We start from the raw sequence: 21,300 nt of genomic DNA, 5'->3' as shown, positions 1-21,300 counted from the left end.
CCAGCTGTGAATATGTGTGCAACACATCAATGAAATGTACAAAAATGTATAGCCTCCGCCAGGGACATCATCAGGATGCGCCAGTAAAGAGGCTACAAATAGATGCGCCACAGGTGCATCATCAGATCTTTTGTCTTCAGATCACTCTGTGTTTGTTGTGCTTCTTAACTGTCAGAACTTTCTACTTTCCTCTGTTAGGAGTTAGAAATTGTTAGTGTGCAGAAACCTTTCTCTTTTAATAAAAAAAAAAAGAAGAATGACTGATAAACAAGGCAAGCGGTGTGTGTTCCCATGTTTACGTTCTATGGCTGAGAGAGACACACACCAGTTTTTTGTGTTTGGGGGAAGAGCATGCTGCTCTTGCGTTGGGGTGGGTGCAAGCATTGCAATCTGTTCTCAGTCAAAATACTTTGCACTCGTCTTGCATAATTCCGAGAGTCAGCGCCCATTCTTCCATCGTGGCGCTCTCGCATGGATCTGGCTGAGGAGCTAGAGACGGTCCGTCCCTATCGCTCGCTCTCTCCCCAGATCTAGCTGGTCCTTCCCATGATCCTGAAGCGCTCTCCGGCACCTCTTCGGTTCATGTACTGTTCTCTCTATATGTTTGCCTTCAAAACGTGAATATAGATAAACAGCAAGCCAAACTCTGTTCAAGAGCCAGGATATGAGCGTCTTGCTCCTTTAATGGTATAACTTGTACTGCAGTTTACATGGGCAAAAACACCGGCCACTGAACCGAGTAAAACTGTAAATAAATGAAAGAAATATGGAAAACTTATTAGAAATCAAAATTACATACTTATTAACAGTGTAACAAGTAGAATGTATATAGATACATTAGGTCAGATGCATTATCAATATAGCGCACTAGCGCCGATCTGCAATAACATAAACATCTTTAATTATATCACGTTCAAACGCCTGCAATATACACTAGACAGATAAATGATTCAAATTAACTTACAGCCAATGCTTACGACAGGAATTAGAAGAAAGATTGACGATGCAACACAAACATCTCTGAAGCGTTCACTGCACCATGAGCTCGTTATTTCCTGTTACCTGATGCACATTGCTCATGGAAAAACGTCAAAATAAAAGTCCTCACATAGGAACTTACATAATAGCAGCAGGGAAAAATTATCATATACAAAATATTAAACAATCACGAAATTATAATATTTATAAATGTAAATGTCTATCGTAAATTATACACAGTCTCTAACAGAGGCAGAACAGTTCATGAGGGGGACCTTGAATCTCTTGAGTCTGTGGTCATCGAGCTACCCACCTCTGAGCATTCTGCACATGATAATAAAGCGGCGGAGGAATTACTCAAGGTGGTTACTTGTGCGGTGGCCAGACTTCAATTAGACTGGACACGCGAACAAGAGACCCCCAAATGCTCCAAACTGGAGGACAGATTTCTGTCAGGTGGCCAAGGGAAGGGAACGCCTCATCAGTCCCTTCCCTTCTTTGATGACCTCCATGACAAGCTCTCTCGTTCATGGAGGAAACCTTATACTTCCCGTGTCTTCGTGCCCTAGACGTTGACATATTCGACTCTCGTGGGTGCTGAGGCATGGGGGTATTCAGTGATGCCACCGGTAGAAGAGACACTTGTTGGTTATCTCTCGCCTGGCTCGGCATCATCGCTGAAAAGACCTACTCTCCCCACAAAGCCGTGCAGGACCACCTCTACGCTTGTGGGGAAGGCTTATCAGGCAGCAGGTCAGGCTGGTGCTGCCCTGCACACTATGGCAGTGTTACAGGCGTGCCAGGCTGACCTGTTGAAGGACCTGAGTGCGAGCACTACGGTCGACGAAGAGGCTTTCTCAGAGCTTCGTCGAGCCACAGATCTGTCTCTCCATGCGACCAAACAGACAGCTTGCGCCATTGGCCGGTCTACGGCTGCTTTGGTAAGCACTGAGAGACACTTATGGCTCAACCTGTCGGGCATCAGAGATGAGGATAAAGTTTTCCTCCTCGATGACCCGGTTTCACCTTCTGGCTTATTTGGTGATACTATGAATACAGTTATCACCAGGTTCCAGGCGGCAAAGAGTCATGAGGAGGCTTTCGGACAATTCCTTCCTCGCCACACTCAGGGGGAGGGGCCGTTGGCCACCCAGCCCCTCCAGGTCCTTCTAGAAGGGAGGCTCAAAAACAAAGCGTGGCAAATCGTGCTCCCCCTCGTAGAGACTGGGGCCGGTTCATCACCCTCAGCAGCCCCCAAAGCAAGACCTCAAGGCAGTCATCTCGAAGAAGAGAAAACCCTGACGGTTTTAAACCCAGCTTTGTGGGGTAGCCCCCCTCGGGTTGGGGTGCGTGAAACATCCACCTGTACCTTCCCGATACCCCCACAAAACCTCTCCATTCCTGCCGTCTCTGGTGTTTTTTGGGAGTTAGGGGTTTCTAGCAAAATGTTGGGTGTTTTCCGTTGCTTCCTGCCGTAGTCCAGGACATGGAATACTTGAAATCCCCTCAACAGGAAGTGTTAAAATGTATTCCCATCTCGGAGAACCTGGCAGCGTTTAAGCTATTGCCAGGTTTTCTATGTGGGTTCTAAGAACAGTAGAAAAAGGCTACAGAATTCAATTTGATCGCCGTCCTCCACTTTCAATGGCGTTGTCTACACTACTGTGAAACCAGATCAAGCATGTCTACTGTGGAAAGAACTGCAAAATCTCTTGGTCAAAGGGGCCATAGAACATGTTCCCCTTCCAGAGAAAGAGCCAGATTATTACAGCAGATACTTCATGGTTCCCAAGAAGGGTGGGGGATTGCATCCGATTTTAGACCTTCGAGGCTGGAATCGCTCAGTCAAGGCGTTCAAGTTCAAGATGCTAACCGTCAAGACGGTCATGTCTCAAATCCAACATCACGATTGGTTAGTCATGATCGATCTCATGGAGGCATACTTTCATATAGAAATTCTGCCACAACACAGGAAGTTCCTGAGGTTCGCTTTCAGGGGGTTAAGATTTCCAATATTGGGTTCTTCCATTCGGCCTAGCCCTATCACCATGCACATTCACGAAGTGTATGGATGCAGCACTGACTCCTTTGTGTCATTCGGGGCATCCGCATTCTGAATTATATAGACGACTGGCTGATACTAGCACAGTCACAAGAACTGGCATTTCAGCACAGGGATATCGTCTTAGCTCATCTACTTTTTCTGGGTCCGAGACTCAACGTCAAAAAGAGCATTCTCTCTCCCACTCAGGAAACTACCAATCTGGGGGTTGTATGGAATTAGATCATGATGCGGGCACAATTATCTCCCACTTGAATCGTGTCCATTCAGAACACCCTGAGCAAAGTCAGGCTAGGCCAATGTTGCACTGTTCGTCAGTATCATCGAATACTAGGTCTCATGGCATCTGCGTCCTCTGTGATCCCTTTGGGCCTTCTGCACATGAGAATGTTTCAGTTGTGGCTGAAAGCCAGGGTATTTCATCCAAGGGGGAGTGGAAACTCCACCCCAAGGTAGTGGAACAAATCTGGTTGAGTTTTTTCAGAGCAGAAGTGGACCTCTTCGCCTCCCAACACACAGCGCAATGTCCCCTCTACTTCTCTCTGAGTCACCCAGCCCCCCTAGGTCTGGACACGATGGCACATACATGGCCCAGAATGCACCTGTATGCATTTCCTCCAGTTTCTCTGCTCCCTGGAGTCTTAGCCAGAGTTCCCAGCAAGGGTCCTGCCTCTTTTCTCTGAGATAATGTCTCTCCTTGATGGCTTGACTTGGGCAATTCCAGACAGGAGGTACCGTCTGTCTCAGGCGCACACACATTCACAGCTGGTCACTCCTAAAGACATTCCCAAAGCGCTAAATCAGCGCAGCGTCTCGTTCCGCTTTTATCATGGAACAGGGGTTACAGTTAAGTAACCCAAGACATTCACAACACTGCTCCTGGAGGCCCCTCAACACAACACATTTTGGATTTCTCCCTAATCAAACACACCTGATTCATCTAATCAGCTTGTTAGTGGAGAATCCAAGGTCTGAATTCAGTCAGAAAAGGAAGATATACAAAATGTACAACTCAAATAAGTATTTCAGAAAAGGGTTACCTGTTTTCTGTTCATTTCAATCACATTTTGAATTTTATAGTATCTTAAGTACTCTAAACTCATCTTTTTTTAGGACACTGTATTTTAAAGATAATTTTGTAAAATCCAAATATCTTTTCAGATCTTTATTGTAAAGGGTTTAACAATGTTTTCCATGCTTGTTCAATGAACAGCTGTTACTGAACTGTCTATTACTTTTGACCCCCACCCCCTTTGTTCAGGGACACATTATTCCATTTCTGTTTGTCACATGTCTGTGAAACTTGTTCAGTTTATGTCTTAGTTGTTGAATAGTTTATATTCATACAAATATTTACACATGTTAAGTTTGCTGAAAATAAAAGCAGTTGAAAGTGAGAGGACATTTATTTTTCTGCTGAGTTTATAAACAAATGAATCTCCATTGTAATTGGATCAGTCAATGTGAGCCCACTTTGAAAAATTGTCATAAATCTATTCACCCTAATCTTCGAGGGGCCTTTAGCCCCTGCAACACGGTGCTTTTCTATCCCAAATACCATCCTTTTGTTTATTAGAAAGTTATTAAAAACGTTTGATTTGAAATATTTTTTTCACAAAATAAATGACAATTTTAAGGATTTTCAGTAGCTACATAAATTTTGAATATTTAAAAAATTATTTAATATTAGATCAAATGACCTCAGTTTAACTTTAGATATTGCATAATATTATCTCGTAGATCAGGAATATATTATTATTATTGATATATATATATATATAATATGGATTTCAAAGTCCACTTTGCGCATAAATAGAACAGATTGATGCATGCGCTTATACACTGACTGATGTTTTGGACACATTGTACTTGACAACACAACCTCATTTACTCTCGGGTGCTTATGTACTGTATATGCAGCTGGATGTAATAGCCAAATTGCAATAACAAAAATAATAATGTGACCTTCTCTCACATGCCAGGCAATGGCAGAGTAAGGAATTTCTGAACTTGAAGACAAGCCCAATGACATTGTATGTTTTTGCATCCATACACGCTGTTTTTAAATTATTTTCTTATGTAAACATGCGTTGACAGACTTTGACCTTTGTGCTCCTCGCTGTTGTTCAGCTAGTGCAGGTGTGCCTTGTATTCAGTGTTGGGTGTAATCCAGTTACAAAGTAAATACCGTAATCTAATACATTTTTAATTGAAAAAAGTAGTGTAAAGCATTACATTTAAAATTCTTGTAATCAGATTAGTTATTGACTTATTCCTTTAATATACATTAATTATGGCCCTGTAAAGAGTCATTTTCAAGGAGAAATGTGAGGAGATTTATTAGTTTAATTGGCTTATAAATCCCGACTTTCCTGATGACCAACCTGACCCAGTTATTGACTTATTATTTCTTTAGACTGCTGAACGTTGACATTTTTAAATAAAATGTAATTAAAAGATGAAAACTAGATGGCACTCACATGCAAATGTGATCATATGACAACCATGTAGCATACTATTGTTTATCATGGAACATGTATTATGGAATAATGACTACTGTTTCACTCAGTATCATAGTCTTTCTAGCTAGTCAGTCGGGAATCAGCCATCTTTGGAATGCTCTCGGGAGGCTATTTCCAGTCATGCCAGTGCAGCTTCCATCTACTTGAATGGGAAAAGACTAAAATCTCAAAAACGGTTTGTCAAGATTGCGATCAAAGGACATATTTTAAATCAGCAGTAAAATCTGACAACATAAAATTGTGCTTTCTTTAAAAAATTCAATTTTCCTGGCTTGTATATCTAATACGCATGCACGTTGTCGAGTTGATTGACAGGTGATGTCTGTATCTAAAAGGTGATTGGCTCTTTTACCTATAAGGCGGGACTTCCTACATCAGTTGACTGTTGGCTGGTGTTGGGTGTTCCAATTTCTCTCATTCATTTTAATAGAAGTGGCAAATCTCTGCTAAATCATCTCTGGCATTATTAAATAAGTAGCAAGCTAATATCTAATACATTCCAAACATAACCATTCACACCAGCAAACCCTCGAGTTAGACACCTGAAGGGATCATTTTGAGAGCTTTGTGTTTAATTGCATTTTTGAGCGGTCGCATCTCCTGTACCTGTATGTTTGGTTCATCTTTAACTGGTCCATCTCAACTTATTTTTTTTAATTATTTGCATTACGCTCCGTATATGTTACCTCATTCTGCATCTTGGTGTAACACATTTGTTCACTCTCTCTCTCTCTCTCGCGCTCTCTCTCTCTCTCTCTCCAGATAAGCTTATTCCATATTCACACACAGTTTATGAGAACGGTCAGGCTCAGCTGAGATTTCAGGCAGCTGTTATGGAGGATGCAGGCATGTATTCTTGTGTAGCAATGAATGATCATGGCCGAGCTGTGTGTTCAGCCCGTGTGTTGGTTAAAGGTAAGACACACAATCTTTTAAACACAGTTTAATCCCAATTTTATTTAAATTTCATTGTCTTAAGTCAACAGTAATACTCAAAGTGTATAATATACACACCATCTGAGTCTTAAACAGAATTGAATTTGACAGCCAGACCCAGTGTAAGCAAAATCTTTCCCAACAAAATAAAAAAAAAAACTAATCCTTAATTTTCTTTTATGAAGAACTATTTTAGGGCCCTCAGAGCAGAGAAAATATTTGCTGTGTGTGTATGGCTACAGTCTGCGAGTTGACAAATGGCAGATGTTCAACTGGGTTAAAAATGTAATATACCAGTCTTTTCCCACACACACACAGGCTGGATCTGAGTCTCAGAGGACAAAATGAAGAGCAATCCCTGATTGTTTTAAAACTGTAAGACATTGTATGCACTTAAAGTAGTCATGTAAAAATAGTCAGAAAAGTAAACCTATGGGCCTGGGTGACTACCACCCCTGTAGTTCGCAAGTTTGAATCCCAGTGCGGGGTGAGTGACTCCAGTCAGGTCTGCTAAGCAACCAAAGCATTGAGCGTGGATGCCACGGTGGATGGCGTAAAGCCTCCACACGTGCTATGTCTCCGTGGCAACGCGCTCAACAAGCCAGAAGCGGAGGTGGCTGGAATTAGTCCTCCGCCACCCGGATTGAGGCGAGTCACTACACGACCACAAGAATTAAAAGCACATTGGGAATTGGGCATGCCAAAGTGGGAGAAAAAGTGGAGAGAAAAGTAAACCTATTTAATGTTTTCAATCACGAATAAGTATAACTTGCAGTGATTGGATGAAATTGTATGTACTGAGGGTTAAAGTACATCCAATTTGGCGGAATAAATCTACAAAATGGTCTATATTTTAAAATATTTATTTATGATTTTATTTATCATATACTGAAATAGGAGAAAGCATGTTAACAAAACAACTTACACTTCAATTTTTGCCGTGTTAGCACACTGAAACAGCAATGTGATAGATTGTGAACAGACTTGTAAGCAATGGCTTACATGTTATTGGTTAGGAGTTACCTAGCTAATGGTGCGATGATGTACAGCTGCTAGTCTTCCCACTAGAACTACGCTGTGCTTACATTTACTGATATAACAGTGCCACCTTGGGGAACAAATAGCATGTATAATTTGTATGTATACATTCAAATGGGATACTGATAATTCATCATCATTGTGCAGAAAATCAAGAGATAGTAGTTATTTGTATGAATATAGCACTCATTTATCTTGTAATAAACAATTAAATACATATTTAATAGCATAACTCAAAAAAGGATGAGGTAAAGGGGGGGAATGAGGTCCCAATCACTAAAACTCGAGATATGCATTTATTAATTAATGTTCCTTAATGTGGTTTACAAAATTATTGATACATTTTTGACTATGCTGAGGTTTCACACAAGGTCAAGTTTCATGTGAAAACAATTCTATGTTAAACAGAGAGCTTCACTATCAGATGAGAAAACACCAGTGTCATTACAAAAATATAAATGTCATGTGCTATACCTACCTAATGTATTAATCAATCATCTTTCTTTTCTGACATTGTTGGTTTCAAATATGCTTTTGTCAATTTGTGAATAATTTGAGAATTTTCACTGTATTGTTCTGCGTGTCATGTATGAGCTTTAGTTTGGCTGCATTCATGTGATCTGTGTGTTCTCCAGCTAAGCTTAGTGTAAAGAGGTCTTCTGCTGCTCCTGTGTCTGTTGTGAGAAGACCATCAGCGCCAGTGTTCCTCAAGGGTCTGCAGAATCTCAGGGTGATGGATGGCAGTCAGGTCATCATGAATGTGGAGGTGACAGGTATGGTTATCACACTGGGATTTTTTTTTTAAATTGTCAAATTATTAGCTTTTTTTTTTCATACATTGAATAAATTAATAAATACTGCACACTATCATAACAAAATAAAGACACCGCTACAATACATTTTCAAACATTTGCCAGTCTCTGTGTTAGACTATACAGCTCTCTACTGTCTACCATCACAGTAGATTTTGGCGTAATCATTACGTAATGTAATTTCAGGTTCTGGAGTTGTTTTCTTAATTTACACTGTTTTCAGAGCTAATATTATATATTTTTTTTTCTCTTCAAAACAATCAAAAACCCTGGTCTCTGAATCTAGGTCTACAGGTCATTACACTATTACAGGGCTGGGTATCGCCTGGTACCTTACGATACAATTGCAATACATGTGTCATGATACAATATATTGCAATACATCACGCTCTAATAACGATTCTAATTTGACTCTATTATGAATACATTTCAATTCAAATTCATTTGGGTATATTTCAGTTCCCCTTCTGTCGCTCTCTCCACGTTGTGTCGGAGAAGCAACACTAGGGGTCTCTCTTGAGCGCCGATATTCACCTCTGATCTATTGAAAAGGGCCAATGGGAGTTGGCAGTCAGTATTTGCATACCCCGCCCCCGGACATACCGGTATTTAAGCGGGGCAAATATGGGAGTTCATTCAGAAAATTTCTTCGGAGCCGATGGTCTGTCTGCAGTTGCTGCAAGTTTACACACCACTATAAAACGTTCCTGTTTCCTCTGACAATCTGCATGCTGTTGGATCTTGACGGCGCACAACAGCGGCTTTCTCCTTCACTTTGCACGGCGTGCGTTGTTGCCCCTGAGCGCTTCGACAGCGCAGAAACACATACACAATGTGTATATTAAAAGATTTATTTTCCTTAAAAGAGTAAATTTCTCTAAAAGAGCAAACACAGCGGCGTTGAACGTCCTTTTCAGGACGCGTCTTTCTGAAGATGACTTTCCGCCCCTGTGTAGTTTTTGGAGGCGGTGATTTCTCCCCACCTCTGACGGTCATAAAAACCGCCTGGCGTACCTGGGTTGCGAAACACGCAGGCAGCGTTTTTTATGAATGGTCTATGTTTTCAGTACGAAAACATAGCCATCACAGCATTGCGGTCGTAGGCTTTCTCTTGTAGTGAGAGAGAGCCGCTTCAGCCACCCCCCGCACCTCGCCTCCTTCCCACGGGATTGAGGCAGGCGCCGCGGGCGATGAAAACGATCTGGGGTCAATGACGGGCTGCGTTTTGCCGGGTGAACCCCCTTGAAACCCCCCGCCTCCCCAGCATGCTTGCTGTTTTCCGTCCGGGCTCGGGATGAGCATGCTCTCCAATGGGTTATGTTTTTTATTTATTTATTTGTTTATTTAACAGGGACATTGCACAACAAATGTGTTGCACAAACCAGAAATAGCTAGAAGCTAATTTTCATCTGTAGTCCCTGGACAGAGGCAAGTTTAATTAACAGGTTAATACAGTGGACAATAAGCATTCCCAATGATGAATCCTTTCACAATACAAAATACAAATAAAACACCTGCAAAAGGATCATCTCACAAAACATGCAATTGCACTACCAGTAGTATTTACAACTATTTACAGTTCCCTTTTGAATTTACCTTCTTATATTTTTAGCCAAACCCCAATTAACCAGTTTTGTGCTAATGATCACAAATCTGACCGTCTTTCAACAATTTCTTCAGGTTAAGTTTAAACTGTTGCAAGGTGCTACTCTCTCGCATAGTTAAAGGCAACGAGTTCCACATCCCTGCAGCTTTCACAGAAAAGCAATTCTGTCCAAAAGCAGAGGACCTAAAGTTTTCAGCCTGAGAACATAGCTGTAGCAGCGTTGCGATCTCTGCTTTCTTGTGAGGAAGAAAGCCACTTCAGCCGCCCTCCGCTCCTCGCCTCCTTCCTACGGGATTGACGCAGGCGCCGCGAGCGATGAAGATGATCCCGGGATAATGCTCCCCTCACGAGCTCGGGATAAGCGCGGTCCGCCTAACGGCCGGCCGCCCGGTCCTTGGAGCTCCCGGACATTGGATGACCACATCACCGCTGCATCGGAGAGTGTCACAGCGGCATCGGATGCGGATAACTCCCCTGGGCCGCCACCTACGGGTCTGCTTGCCCAGTTTGAGCCTGACGCACGGAGATCCGCTATGCTTCCCCGGGCTTGATGATTCACGGGCTGGTGCGCCGCCCACAGCCGCGCTCCCCCCGTTCCTTCCCGGACGTGCACGACGAGCTGAGCGAGCCAAGCTTCCTCGCTCCTCCGCTCTCACTACCCTCGGCGGTAGAACTGTCCCAGACCGCTCCCCTCCTGCATGCCATGGCCCCTCCCTGCAAGTCCACCGGGCCAAGGCACTTCAAGATTTGCACTTGGGTAGTCCTGTTCTTGACGTGCTGCAGGAACTGCACTCGGACAGGCGATGTCCACCCTCGTGGTCCAGAAACATAACAAATGGACTGGATCTGGTCGTAGTTCAGGAGGTAGACAAAGCATGCTTTCTCAAAACTCTCCAGTCTCCCAGCTCCATTCGGCGACACCACCTGACGACTCCACCCAGCAGTCCTCAGTGGTGTAGAAACAGACGGCACCGCAAACCTGCCGCCAGGGGCCATGCCCTGTCTGCTCGCCGAGGGCCTCCTCCTGCGGCTTTCAAGGAAGAAAGGAAGTGGTGCTCCGCCTCAATGAACGAGAGCGGGCCTAGCTCTCACCCCCGCGTTGAGCTCCCCGCAGAAAGAGGACGCCCCCTCATCTCACGGACCCCCTCGAGGACCCGGAAGGCTCCCAGGCGCTCCTTAGACGACCGACCCAGAGACCGAGACGTTAGCTCCGGAGGTGGTAAGACCTCTCCGTTCCCCGGTGGGGGGCCGGGAGGAGAATCCTTTGTTTTTACATTTTCCACATTCTCAATAAAGAGAATAGAGCTATTTCCTTTGCCTCTGGGTCACCTGGCCCGCCTTCCGCCTGCCCACGACTGTCCCCTGTCCGGCCGGTTCAGACGAGTCCAGAGGATGCCAGCATCAGACCTCCTCCTCAGTCACGAACCCGGCCCCTGCCAGGTGCGTGGAGCAAGGTAAGTGCTTTGAGTCTATTCTCAGCACCTCAGCCTCAGGCCGCAACGAAGCCGCCTGACGCTGCATTACCTGTTCCGCCCCGCTGCGAAGCCCCGCCAGGTACGTCCAAAATACTTGTCCCTTTGGTGCCCCTAGCGTAGAGCTGGGAAGCGTGGCTTTTGCTTCCCAACACATCATGCTGGCTGCACCGGACCATTCGACTCGGTTACGCAATTCAGTTTGCCCGGCTCCCGCCCCCCTTCAGGGGCATCCGCGGAAATCACGACCCTCTTAGGGTGCGAGTTTTCAATCGGGCCTTGTTAAAAACCCCCGTTCAAAATGCTCACGCAGAGAAATATTCTGGCTGGCGTTCAGCATCTAGATTGGTTCGCAGCGGTAGACCTGAAGGACACGTACTTCCACGTCTCAATTCTGCCACGACACCGACCCTTCTTACGGTTCGCGTTCGACGGCCAGGCATTCCAGTACAAAGTCCTCCCCTTCGGCCTGTCTCTGTCCCCTCGCGTCTTTACGAAAGTCGCAGAGGCGGCCCTTGCCCCGCTATGAGTAGCCGGCATCCGCATTTCTCAACTACCTCGACGACTGGCTCATCCTAGCACACTCTCGAGAGTTACTATGCACACACAGAGACCAGGTGCTCCGGCACCTCAGCCGCTTGGGGCTTCAGGTCATCTGGGAAAAGAGCAAGCTCACTCCGGTTCAGAGCATCTCTTTTCTCGGGTTGGAGTTAGACTCAGTCTCAATGACAGCACGTCTCACGAGCGAGCGTGCTCAGTTGGTGCTGGACTGCCTCGCTTCCTTCAAGCCAGGCACAGTGGTCCCTCTAAAACATTTCCAGAGGCTCCTGGGGCATATGGCATCCTCCGCGGCGGTGGCGCCGCTGGGGTTGATGCATGTGAGACCACTCCAGCACTGGCTCCAGACTCGAGTCCCGAGACAAGCATGGCACGCGGCACGCATCGGGTAAGGATCACCCCCGCCTGCCTCAAAACACTCTGACCCTGGACAGACCTCTGCTTTCTACGGGCAGGAGTGCCCCTGCAGCAGGTGTCCCGACGCGTCCTGGTCACAACCGACGCCTCCCGGTCCAGGTGGGGTGCCGTGTGCAGCGGGCACGCAGCAGCGGGCCATTGGAAAGGGGCCCCGCTGCGTTGGCACATCAATTGCCTGGAGTTGTTGACCGTCCTTCTTTCTCTCAGGAAGTTCCTCCTGTTAGTTCGGGACAAACATGTCCTCGTGAGATTGGACAGCACCACAGTGGGGGCGTACATAAATCGCCAAGGCGGCATACGCTCCCACTACAAACTCGCCCGCCGTCTCCTCCTATGGAGCCAGCAGCGACTCAAGTCGCTGCGCGCCACTCACATCCCCGGCAAGCTCAACGTCGTAGCGGACGCGCTATCACGACAACGCCTGCCCGGCGGGGTTGGAGTCTTCACCCCCAGTCGGTCCAGCTGATTTGGGAACGGTTCGGCAAGGCTCAGGTAGACCTGTTTGCCTCCCAGGAAACCTCCCACTGCCCACTCTGGTACGCCCTAACAGAGGCTCCCCTCGGGACAGACGCGCTGGCACACAGCTGGCCCTCGGGGCTGCGCAAGTACGCATTTCCCCCAGTGAGTCTTCTTGCACCAGTGCTGTGCAAGGTCAGGGAGGACGAGGAGCAAGTCACGTTAGTGGCCCCCTACTGGCCCACTCGGACTTGGTTCTCGGAACTCAGGCTTCTCGCGACAGCTCCTCCCTGGCGAATTCCCCTGAGAAAGGACCTCCTCTCTAAGGGACGTGGCACGCTCTGGCACCCACGCCCAGACCTCTGGAACCTCCACGTCTGGTCCCTGGACGGGACACGGAAGAGCTAGCCGGCTTACCGGTGACCGTTGTGAATACAATCAACCAAGCCAGAGCCCCTTCTACCAGGCACCTTCACGCCCTAAAGTGGCGCTTGTTCGCAGATTGGTGTTCTTCCCGAACTGAAGACCCGCAGAGATGCGCTATCAAGTCAGTGCTCCTGTTCCTACAGGAGAGGCTGGACAGGAGGCTGTCCCTGTTCACCCTCAAGGTGTATGTTGCCGCCATTGCCGCCCACCACGATCCTGTAGACGGCAAGTCTTTGGGCAAGCACGACCTGATCCTCAGGTTCCTGAGAGTCGCCCGGAGGTTGAATCCCTCCCGGCCAGGCCTAGTTCCCTCCTGGGATCTCTTGGTAGTCTTGGCAGGACTCCAGAGACCTCCCTTCGAGCCGCTTGAATCAATTGGACTCACGGCCCTCTCTCTTAAGACGGCCCTGCTGATCGTGCTCGCCTCCATCAAGAGGGTCGGGGACCTGCAAGCGTTCTCTGTCAGCGACACTTGCCTGGAGTTCGGTCCGGCAGATACGTCTGTGATCCTAAGACCGCGACCGGGCTATGTGCCCAAGGTTCCTACCACACCATTCCGAGATCAGGTAGTGAACCTGCAAGCGCTGCCCCGGGAGGAGGCAGACCCAGCCCTTTCGTTGCTGTGTCCAGTGCGCGCCCTGCGCATTTACCTGGACCGCACACAGAGCACCAGACGCTCTGAGCAGCTCTTTGTCTGCTTTGGGGGACGGCAGAAAGGGAATGCCGTCTCCAAACAGAGGCTCGCCACTGGGTTGTCGACGCATCACACTGGCTTATCACACCCAGGCCGTGCCCCTACCGTTGCGGGTCCGAGCTCACTCCAAAAGGTGTGTTGCGTCCTCGTGGGCACTGGCAAGGGCACCTCCCTAGCAGACATCTGTAGAGCCGCGGGTTGGGCAACACCCAACACCTTCGCGAGGTTTTACAACGTAAAGTCGGTTGCGTCTCGTGTTTTCTCAGGTCCGAGCCCGTAGAACTCGGTAACACGTAGACCGACTGGCCGGGTGGATCGCTTGCGCCCAGCGCCCTTTTCCTGACGTCAAGGTAAAGTAGTGCGCCTTCTTCCCAGGGCGCCCCACTCCGAGTCGGGCCCCTGGTCGATTCCTCCCTAGCCCTCCGGGTCCGCGGTTCAGCGGAGGAACTCGCCGACCCAAGCCACTGTGGGTACCCTGATGGCGGTAGCCCTGTACTGGTATAGGTGCTCCACAGGTAAGGCCTCCTACTCGGACTCCCCCTGTGTGTAATTCCACGGTTCTGTCCCCTAAAGATCGGACCCCCGTGTCTCCCTTAGGCAGTTACAGCTGCCCCGGTCGAAGTGCTGTAGCAACTCCCCCCTTTCCAGGCTGGATCTACCACCGCACCATACTTTCCACACGAGCCCTAAGACCACTTTTCCTCCCCAAGAAAAAGGGCAGGTGTGGTCTCCGCAGGGTCTGGGTAAGACCCCCTTCCCTATATGCGTGTAAGGGCCCTGGCCGTGATTGCTCTATGCGAGAAACATAGAGAGAAAAGAGGCCCAGCCAGGCTGGCCCGTTCCCATGTTGGCAAACATCGCCTTGTTCCCCTCCCAGGGTAACTAGAAGGATTCCGATGTTCTTATGGGGCATTGGGGAAGGGTACGTGCAGCCAGGTACAGACGATGCGTGGCACTGGATGAAATCCCTGCCCGCCTCTGTATCGGCGGTTCACGTACACGGTTCAGTGCATGGCAAGATTGGAATGGGTCCCCTAGTGTCGCTTCTCCGACACAACGTGGAGAGAGCGACAGAAGGGGAACGTTTGGTTACGTATGTAACCTCCGTTCCCCGAGGGAGTGAACGACACGTTGTGTCTTTCCTCCGCCATGTCGCTGAACCGAGCCACTGTTGTGGCCGGACCATTTCCGGCTCCTCAGAAAAATCCTGAATGAACTCCCGTATTTGCCCCGCTTAAATACCCATATGTCCGGGGGCGGGGTATGCAAATACTGACTGCCAACTCCCATTGGCCCTTTTCAATAGATCAGAGGTGAATATCGGCGCTCAAGAGAGACCCCTAGTGTCACTTCTCCGACACAACGTGTCGTTCCCTCCCTCGGGGAACGGAGGTTACATACGTAACCAAACGTTATGTACTTATGTCTGATGAAGAGCATGTAGCTCGAAACATCATGATTTCTGTCTCTTGGCAAGTTCATTAAATTGATTTGGATGCCACAGTGTTCCAACTTTGTTGTGTATTTAAATTATATGATTACACAAATAGCTGAATATAAATAGCGATACATGGATCTAAAGTATCGCTAAAATTTCATAAGAAAAAGTATATAAATATATCGATATTTGATTGCATCGACACTGTCTGCAGATACATGAAACTCATAACTAAGTGTTTCTTAAACTTTGGGCATTTTCATAGTGTTTATTATTATTTAAACTAAAAGATTTCAACTTTTTTTCTATTTGTTATATGGTCACATTAAAACTGATTTTGAAACTGATTACCAGCCCTTCATCATTATTTTTGGTACTATAAATGTATTTTATGTACAGATTTGACTGTTTTAGCCTTGCCCCAAACTTTCAATATTAAACTATAAAAATGAACTACAAAAATACAAATGATTACACATTTAAAACTATGATCATCTAAACAAAGAGTGAAATTGACAAACGATTTAAATATCTATTGAGTGAAAATGATTTCTATAAATGTTTAAAACAATAGGACTGTTCCACAGTTGTGTCGTCATTTCCACAACACCAAACAATTTAGCTCCTAATAAAGTTTTTTCAAAAGATATTGTACTTGTTATCCAAGTCAACAAAAGTGTCAGTGAAGAGCATGCTTGACATGAAATATGAAATAAGTGATGTTTGAAGAAAACAAAGAAAATTCAAGGTAAATATCAATTGTGAGTTGAATATTTTGATTGGTCAATTCCAATCAAGCTGTAATTTTGACAAATTATGCAAAATGTGTGAAATATGATTTAATTGTGTGTATTTAGGATCCTTAAAATGCTGTCTATGAAATTAGTCTTAGTGAGATAATGAGTCAACCATGACATTAGACATGTCATTTCCATCAGCATCATTTCCAGCACAGATTCGATTAAACACAATACAGAATTTGAGATGTGCTGAAAATGGCATTGGTGGGAATTTTCATGACTTTAAGAAAAAAAAACACCTTACTGAATATTGATAGAAGGCAAAAAAATAAAGTGAGTGTGAACATTTTTAATGGCAACTTTTCTTTCTAGAAGTGCACAGTGCTAAAAGTGGCCAAGGGGAGCCTGGATGACGTGCGTGCACCAGAGATAGGGCAGATCATCCGTGCTAGTGATTCTGTGATTGCTCGTGCGACACTCACGCCAAATAACCCTGCGTAGATGCCCATTTCAGATGAGAAGCATATTTAGCGCTGAACAAGAGATTTGCTTTACAGTGCAGGAAAAACCCTGAAATATTTCATGTTAGATAATAGACAGATCTTTGCCCCCACAAGCTCTGATTGATTTCTGACCCTGGTTTCTATAATCTAGTAATATTAGTTATATGGTTAGTTCTGTTCATATTTTTAGAGGCTTGTTATATCTGAATTGTCCCTAAATTTCATGATCTCTTCTGTAACTCTTCTGATTCAGTGTTTTGAGCAGCTTTTGTTGTGCTGTAATGAATGGAATTTCCTTTGTACTCCCTCAAGAGGCATTATTTTAACTTTGCATGTGTGTCTCCGGAAGTGTCTATGTGCTCTTGTGTGTGGAGATGATTTTACACCAGCGATTCTATAAATTGCGAGCACTTCCAGTTTAGCGGGCTGCCTCTAACTTCTTGAGCACATATACGCATATACAAATATTTGATGAGAGAGCCCCTCATCTAACAATAATTAAAAATATAATGCTGAAATAATTATACATAGTTATCTTTAAATATAAAAATAAAATAAAAATTATATATATATATATATATATATATATATATATATATATATATATATATATATATATATACAGGTGCTTGTCATATAATTAGAATATCATCAAAAGGTTGATTTATTTCAGTAATTCCATTCAAAAAGTGAAACTTGGATAATGTATACATTAATTCCACACAGACTGATATATTTCAAGTGTTCATTCCTTTTAATTTTGATGATTATAACTTACAACTAATGAAAAACCCCAAAATCAGTATCTCAGAAATTAGAATATTGTGAAAAGGTTCAATATTGAAGACACCGGGTGCCACACTCTAATCAGCTAATTAACTCAAAACACCTGCAAAGGCCTTTAAATGGTCTCTCAGTCTAGTTCTGTAGGCTACACAATCATGGGGAAGACTGCTGACTTGACAGCTGTCCAAAAGACGACCATTGACACCTTGCACAAGGAGGGCAAGACACAAAAGGTCATTGCTAAAGAGGCTGGCTGTTCACAGAGCTCTGTGTCCAAGCACATTAATAGAGAGGCGAAGGGAAGGAAAAGATGTGGTAGAAAAAAGTGTACAAGCAATAGGGATAACCGTACCCTGGAGAGGATTGTGAAACAAAACCCATTCAAAAATGTGGGGGAGATTCACAAAGAGTGGACTGCAGCTGGAGTCAATGCTTCAAGAACCACCACGCAAAGACATGGGTTTCAGCTGTTGCATTCCTTGTGTCAAGCCACTCTTGAACAAGACACAGCGTCAGAAGCGTCTCGCCTGGGCTAAAGACAAAAAGGACTGGACTGCTGCTGAGTGGTCCAAAATTATGTCTCTGATGAAAGTAAATTTTGCATTTCCTTTGGAAATCAAGGTCCCAGAGTCTGGAGGAAGAGAGGAGAGGCACAGAATCCACGTTGCTTGAAGTCCAGTGTAACGTTTCCACAGTCGGTGATGGTTTGGGGTGCCATGTCATCTGCTGGTGTTGGTCCACTGTGTTTTCTGAGGTCCAAGGTCAACACAGCCATCTACCAGGAAGTTTTAGAGCACTTCATGCTCCCTGCTGCTGACCAACTTTATGGAGATGCAGATTTCATTTTCCAACAGAATTGGCACCTGCACACAGTGCCAAAGCTACCAGTACCTGGTTTAAGGGCCATGGTATCCCTGTTCTTAATTGGCCAGCAAACTCGCCTGACCTTAACCCTATAGAAAATCTATGGGGTATTGTGAAGAGGAAGATGCGATACGCCAGACCCAACAATGCAGAAGAGCTGAAGGCCACTATCAGAGCAACCTGGGCTCTCATAACACCCGAGCAGTGCCACAGACTGATCGACTCCATGCCACGCCGCATTGCTGCAGTAATTCAGGCAAAAGGAGCCCCAACTAAGTATTGAGTGCTGTACATGCTCATACTTTTCATGTTCATAATTTTCAGTTGGCCAACATTTCTAAAAATCCTTTTTTTGTATTGGTCTTCAGTAATATTCTAATTTTCTGAGATACTGAATTTGGGATTTTCATTAGTTATCAGTTTTAATCGTCACAATTTAATGAAATAAACATTTGAAATATATCAGTCTGTGTGTAATGAATGAATATAATATCCAAGTTTCACTTTTTGAATGGAATTATTGAAATAAATAAACTTTTTGATGATATTCTAATTATATGACCAGCACCTGTATGTATATGTGTGTGTGTGTGTATATATATATATATATATATATATATATTCAGATAATTAAAATGCATTACATTCTTGTGGCAGGAGAGTTAATCATTGATAAGACAATACAAAAAGCAGAATACAGTGTATTGTTTACTACCATATTATTGAACATAAGCCAGTCATTGGCATACAGTTCACAGCAATCCATTTCAAAAGTGAATTTGTCAATCAGTTTGAGATTTATAATGAGGAGTTGTTTATGGACCCGTCAATGAACACCTGCGTCAGACATGCTTGCGTAGCGTCTCTGGTGCATTGCGTCATAAACATAAAATGTTTTGGTCACTGTGTCAAGTTAAATATAGTTTAATACTTAGAACACATCTTGAGATCACTTACTTCAAATTTGCGCTCCAAGTGGTTTTGAACGCAAGAACGTAACACATGTCTATGTTGTTCTGTCTGCTGGATGGTTGTTTTGTTCACTGTATAAAATGTGCGTTGCCCATACAACAGAAATTTAAATTACTGCCCTCAGGTGACACTACAAGCTTGCATTTCAAATATGCTTCAGCGCCGACACAGAGAGACTGGCTATAAACTTGTCATTGCACAGTTCACACATACCTTTGAGGCAGCTGTCTTCGGTTTCAGATATTACTAAACTGTATTGGTTCAACTGCTGGTTCTTGTGTATGGGTCCATCGTTATGTGTCTATTACAGGGGCGTAGCAGTCATTTTAAATGTGTGTGTGTGGGGGGGGGGCGCCGCACAGCTGTCAGTAGGTGGCTCGCACAGACCCAACACTTACAGTGCATTATTAATATATTACATTATATATTAATATGCAAGTATGAAATAAGTATTATATAAATATATGTATTTACTTTTAATATTTGTAGTATTTTAAAGATTCAAGTATTGCGAAATAATTGCAACATTTTGCTAAATTATGTGGAGCACTTGCATCTGTTTCAAACATGACAATAAAAGATGAACATAAGATGGTCCTGAATAAATTATTTTATCAAGTACAAAAATGTCAATCGTGCATTTGCACAATTTTATTTTTTATTCTGTGCTTGTGCATTGTTGGATTTAAATGTATCCAAGTGGTTCAAATGTTTTGACCATGTTCACCAAAATGTTTTCAGATTCACTTTATGATTCAGTGATCAGGGGGCTGGGTAGCTCAACGAGTATTGATGCTGACTTCCACACTGACTCGAATAGAGGACATGCTGAGTGACTCCAGCCAGGTCTCCTAAGCAACCAAATTGGCCCGGTTGCTAGGGAGCATAGAGTCACATGGGGTAACCTCCTTGTGGTCGCTATAATGTGGGTCTCGCTCTCGGTGGGGCGTGTGGTGAGTTAGCGTGGGCCTTCATACAGTAACGTGCACAACAAGCCACTTGATAAGATGCGCGGATTGACTGTCTCATACGTGGAGGCAACTGAGATTTGTCCACCGTAACCCGGATTGAGGCGAATTACAATGCCACCATGAGGACTTACTATTGGGAATAGGGCATGCCAAATTAGGGAGAAAAAGGGAGAGAGACCACTATTCACTGACCATTTCTGGTGATGCCAGAAGGTGGTGACAAATGACGGTCTTGTGTGAAATGAGTTGGTCACTGAATCAAAGATCAAAAGAAAATTGTAATCCTTAAAAATGTGTGTATCTACAGACCTACAAAGAGACTTTAGTAAATGTTTTAAGCATTATAAAAACAAAGCAAATCTACATTTCCTTACAGTTTGTGAACTGTTGAGCATGACTTTTATCAAAAGACAACAATAATACTCTTAAAATAATTATAAGTTTCAATAACATCTGTACCCTTTCATGTTTAAAAAAGTGTGTCTACAAATCTATTCACTTAAGTAAAATGCTTGTGTTCTAAGAACACAGCAGATCTATATTTTTCCTAAAGTTTGTAAACTGCACACTAATATTGAGGTAAAAAACAGGAGCTGATATTAAAAATAGCATTACACATTTAAAACAGATCTAGTAATCTGCTTAAATTGGAAAAAACAACCGATCAAACTATTACCTCACAAACATTATGAAAAAAGCATAACTTAATGAAGAATCATGTGCTGATATAAACTCCACTTACAATGTGCTTAAAAGATGTATTGTCCTTTGTTTGTTTTTCTGCAGTGCATTTCACGTAATGCTGCCAATCGAGAACAAAATGCCGATAAATACAATCTCTCATTTGTGTGTTTCTCATCTCTAGATTATTAATCTAGGCCAACATCAGTGCTGATAAAAAAACATGTTTAAATGAGCATTGTTGAAAACAACTTTGTAGAAATGAATGGAGCAGTGTTGATTAGACTCTCTGACTGACGGACTATTACATAAGGGTTGTTTCAGCTCATGAAACTCACCTGTGATTGGCTGGATGGTCGCTCAATCAG

At 44.4% G+C, this 21,300-nt stretch overlaps 1 protein-coding gene across 4 annotated transcripts in view; it reads left to right on the top strand.

The window, feature by feature from the left end:
* LOC127654793 (myosin light chain kinase, smooth muscle-like) overlaps positions 1 to 21,300 on the top strand; it is a 180,119-nt gene that overhangs the window by 103,875 nt on the left and 54,944 nt on the right. For all 4 annotated transcript variants that reach the window (XM_052142220.1, XM_052142221.1, XM_052142219.1 and 1 more), the window contains 2 exons: positions 6,325 to 6,477; positions 8,172 to 8,309. In XM_052142220.1, coding sequence (XP_051998180.1) covers positions 6,325 to 6,477; positions 8,172 to 8,309 — 291 coding nt within the window. The remainder of the gene's footprint in view (positions 1 to 6,324; positions 6,478 to 8,171; positions 8,310 to 21,300) is intronic.

The sequence above is a fragment of the Xyrauchen texanus genome, chromosome 14, assembly GCF_025860055.1.
Source record: "Xyrauchen texanus isolate HMW12.3.18 chromosome 14, RBS_HiC_50CHRs, whole genome shotgun sequence".
Classification (NCBI taxonomy): Eukaryota; Metazoa; Chordata; class Actinopteri; order Cypriniformes; family Catostomidae; genus Xyrauchen; species Xyrauchen texanus.
The sequence above is the reverse complement of the archived record's forward strand: the minus strand, read 5'-3'. Positions and strand labels throughout refer to the sequence as shown.